This window comes from Galeopterus variegatus, unplaced genomic scaffold (genome assembly GCF_000696425.1).
Source record: "Galeopterus variegatus unplaced genomic scaffold, G_variegatus-3.0.2 Scaffold6576, whole genome shotgun sequence".
Lineage (NCBI taxonomy): Eukaryota > Metazoa > Chordata > Mammalia > Dermoptera > Cynocephalidae > Galeopterus > Galeopterus variegatus.
This window is the reverse complement of record NW_007732687.1, coordinates 30,774-34,872: the sequence shown is the minus strand read 5'-3', so window position 1 is coordinate 34,872 and position 4,099 is coordinate 30,774. Positions and strand designations below refer to the sequence as shown.

The window sequence follows — 4,099 nt, the reverse complement described above, 5'->3', positions numbered from 1 at the left end:
GTGTGTGGGTGGGCGCCGACCCCCCGGGCGGGAGTGCCGCCGCGCTTCCCAAGCGGCGCACTATCCAGTGCGCCACCGGGCCGGCCCATCTCAGCAAATTTTAAAAATCGAAATCATTTCAAGTATCTTTTCAGACCACAATGGATTAAAACTGGAAATCAGTAACAAGTGAAACTCTGGAAACTATACAAATACATGGAAATTTAACAACAGGCTCCTGAATTGACCTATAGGTCCAAGAAGAAATTAAAAAGGAAATCAAAAAATTTCTTGAGGCCAACGAAAATAGAGACACATCATACCAAATCCTATAGGATACTGCAAAAGCAGTACTCAGAGGGAAGTTTATTGCAATATATGCTTACATCAAAAGAATAGAAAGACTTCAAATAAATGACCTAATGCTATACCTTAAAGAACTATAGAAAGAACAATCTAATCCTGTAAGTAGTAGACAGAAAGAAAGAATTAAGATCAGAGCAGAACTACATGAAATAGAGACCTGAAAAACAATATATAAGATCAATGAAACAAAAAGTTGGTTTTTTGAGAAGATAAAATAGACAACCATTAGCTAGGTTACCAAAAAAGAGAACCCAAACAACAAAAATCAGAGATGAAAAAGGAGATATTACAGCCAATACCAGAAATACAAAGAATCATCAGTAATATGAATAACTATATGCCAACAAATATGAAAACCTGGAGGAAATGGATAAATTTCTGGATACATACAAACTACCAAGACTGAACTAAGAGGAAACAGAAAACCCAAACAGACCAGTAACAAGCAATGAGATTGAATCCATAATCAGCAGTCTCCCAACAAAGAAAAGCCCAGGACCAGATGGCTTTACTGCTGAATTCTGTCAAACCTTTAAAGAAATTAATGCCAATTCTCTTCAAACTGTTGCAAAAAAAGTGAAACAGAGGCCATTCTCCCAAACTCATTCTATGAGGCCAGCATTGCCCTGATACCAAAGCCAGACAAAGATACAACAAAAAAAGCTACAGGCCAAAATCTCTGATGAACATAGGCACAAAAATCCTCAACAAAATTTTAGAAATCAGAATACAGCAACACAGCAAAAAAAGTATATACCATGATCAAGTGGGATGCATTCCAGGGATGCAAAGATGATTCAACATACTGAAGTCATTAAATGTGATACACCACATCAACAAAACCATAGACAAAAGCCATATGATCATCTCAATAGAAACAGAAAAAACATTTGACAAAATTCAACACCCCTTCACAACAAAGGCTCTCAGCAAATTAGGTGTAGAAAGAAAGTATCTCAACATGATAAAAAGCGTATACGACAAACCAATCGCCAATATCATTCCCTTTTCCCTTAAGAACAGAAAGAAGACAAGGATGTCCATTCTCACCACTCCTCTTTAACAATGATGGAAGTACTAGCCAGAGCAGTGAGGCAAGAGAAAGAAATGAAGGGCATCCAGAGTTAAAAGGACAAAGTCAAACTGTCCCCGTTTGCAGATAACATGATCCTATGTGTAGAAAAACCTAAAGACTCTACCAGAAAATCGTTAGAGCTGATAATTTCAATAATGTTGCAAGATACAAAATCAATGCACAAAAATCAGTAGCATTTTTATATTCTGATAACTTACAAGCAGAAAAAGAAATCAACAAACTTACAAGCAGAAAAAGAAATCAACAAAGCAAGCCCCTTTACAATAGTCACCAAAAACAAAACAGAAACCTAGGAATCAATTTAACCAAGAAGGTGAAAGATTTCTACAACGAGAATGCAAAACACTACTGAAAGAAATTAAGAGTACACGAAAAGGTGGAAAGACATCCCATGGTCTTGGATTGGAAGATTTAACATTGTGAAAATGTCCATACTACCCAAAACAATCTACAGATTTAATGCCCATCACAATACCAATGACATTCTTGACAGAAATAGAAAAAATTATCCAAACATTCATATGGAACAGCAGAAGAACCCAAATAGCCAAGGCAATTTTGAGCAAGAAAAATAAAGCCAGGGTCATAACACTACCTCACTACCTGACTTCAAATTATACTGCAAAGCTATATTAACTGAAACAGCATGGTAGTGGCATAAAATCAGACTCTCAGACCTATGGAACAGAATAAAGATCCTGGAAATCAACCCACACACTTAAACAGCCAACTGATCTTTGACAAATGCAACAAGAACATACATTGGGGAGAAGATTGCCTCTTCAGTTAATGGTGCTGGGAAAATTGGACATCATATGCAGACGAATGAAACTAGACATGTACTTCTTGCCATGCACAATAACCAACTCACAATGGATTAATGACATAAGACCTGAAAACATAAAACTACCAAACTAAAACATAGGGGAGACACGCTAGTAAGAATGTCTGGGCAAAGAGTTTATAAATAAGGCAGCAAAAGAAAAAATAAATAAGTTGGATTATATCAAACTAAAAGCTTCTTCACAGCAAAGGAAATAGTCAACAGAGTGGAGAGACAACCTACAGGATGGGAGAAAATACTTCTAAGCTATACATCTGACCAGGGATTAATATCCAGAATATACAAGGAACTCAAAGAACTTTACAGTAAAAAAACCAAGTAATTCAAGTAAAAAAATGGGTAAAGGAATTGAATAGACATTTTTCAAACGAAGACATACACATGGCCAACAGGTACATAAGAAAAATGCTCAATGTCACTAATCATCAGGGAAATGCAAATCAAAACCATATTGAGATATTATCTCACTGCCATTATTAAAAAGTCTGAGAATAATAAATGCTGTCAAGGATGTGGAGAAAGGGGAACTCTTCCGTACTGTTGGTGGGTCTATAAAATAGTACAGCCATTATGGAAAACAATATTGAGGTTTCTTAGACAATTACAGATAGAACTATCATACGATCCAGCAATCCCACTAATGGGTATATACCCAAAGGAATGGAAATCATCATGTCAGAGGGATACCTACACTCCTATGTTTATCACAGCTCCATTTACAATAGCCAAGGTATAGAATCAACCTAAATGTCCATCGATGGATGACTGGATAAGGAAAATGTGGTATATATACATGATGGAATACTACTCAGCCATAAAAATGAGTGAAATTCTGCCATTTGCAGTAGCATGGATGAGCTTGGAGAAAATTATGTTAAGTGAAATAAGCCAGACAGAAAAAGAGAAATATCACATGTCCTTACTCATAAGTAGGTGCTAAGAAAGAAAGACCACAATAATACATTGAACTTTCAGAAAGAGAGAACAAATCCATGGTTACTAGAAGTGGGAAAAGGGGAGGGAGATTGCAGGTTATGGATAAATTGGGTAAGGAGCACAAAGAATAATTATAATTTGTGATGATGAATATGCTCATAATATTGATTTGATTATAGCTTATTTTACACAAATAATGAAAGTCAACATTGTACCCCCAAAGTACGTATAATCAATTATGCTTCACTAAAAAAAAAAAATCAATTTCACCCAGTGGAAAAAAAACAAAACAGATCACATAGCAAACTGGTAGAGCTGGGTTCAAAGGTAGTTTTTCTGGCTCTAAAATCTGTGCATTTTCACTATTTTACTGTCTTGATAAACGTAAAACCCAAGTCTCCACTTTCTGTCAATAATTGAATTCACAATAGTTTATCACTTGTTTGGAAGAATAGACCATTTTTCTAATTTTGGAATTTTCTGAAAAATAAGCTTTGCTTCCTAACCTTTTTTTTTTCTTATTATACATTAGGACGTCTTGCATGGCTGGTGTACTTAGTTGGGACAGTTGTAGGAGGAAGATTAACATATACCAGTACAGATGAACATGATGCTATGGATGGAGAATTATCTTGTCGGTAAGTAACATCTATGTAATTTACAGAAATTTATTAAATAGTTAAGAAATTTAGTTACTGATCTGGTATTATGAGTTTAAGCATTTTGTATGTGGCCTTTAGAGGAAGGTATTATTTCCCTTTTTTTTTTCCTTTTTGTCTTTTTTCGTGACTGGCAACGGATCGCAACCCTCAGTGTCGCGCCCGTACCGGACCAGGACCGGCAACGGGATCGCAACCCTCGGTGTTGCACCCGCACCT

The 4,099-nt window shown here is 36.1% G+C and overlaps 1 protein-coding gene across 1 annotated transcript in view; it reads left to right on the top strand.

Moving 5' to 3' along the window:
* Positions 1 to 4,099, top strand: part of LOC103606431 (ran-binding protein 17) — a gene marked incomplete at its 3' end in the record, with an annotated part of 86,600 nt that overhangs the window by 65,896 nt on the left and 16,605 nt on the right. Inside the window, exon 13 of the mRNA XM_008591027.1 lies at positions 3,754 to 3,859. Within this exon, the coding sequence (XP_008589249.1) occupies positions 3,754 to 3,859 (106 nt within the window). The remainder of the gene's footprint in view (positions 1 to 3,753; positions 3,860 to 4,099) is intronic.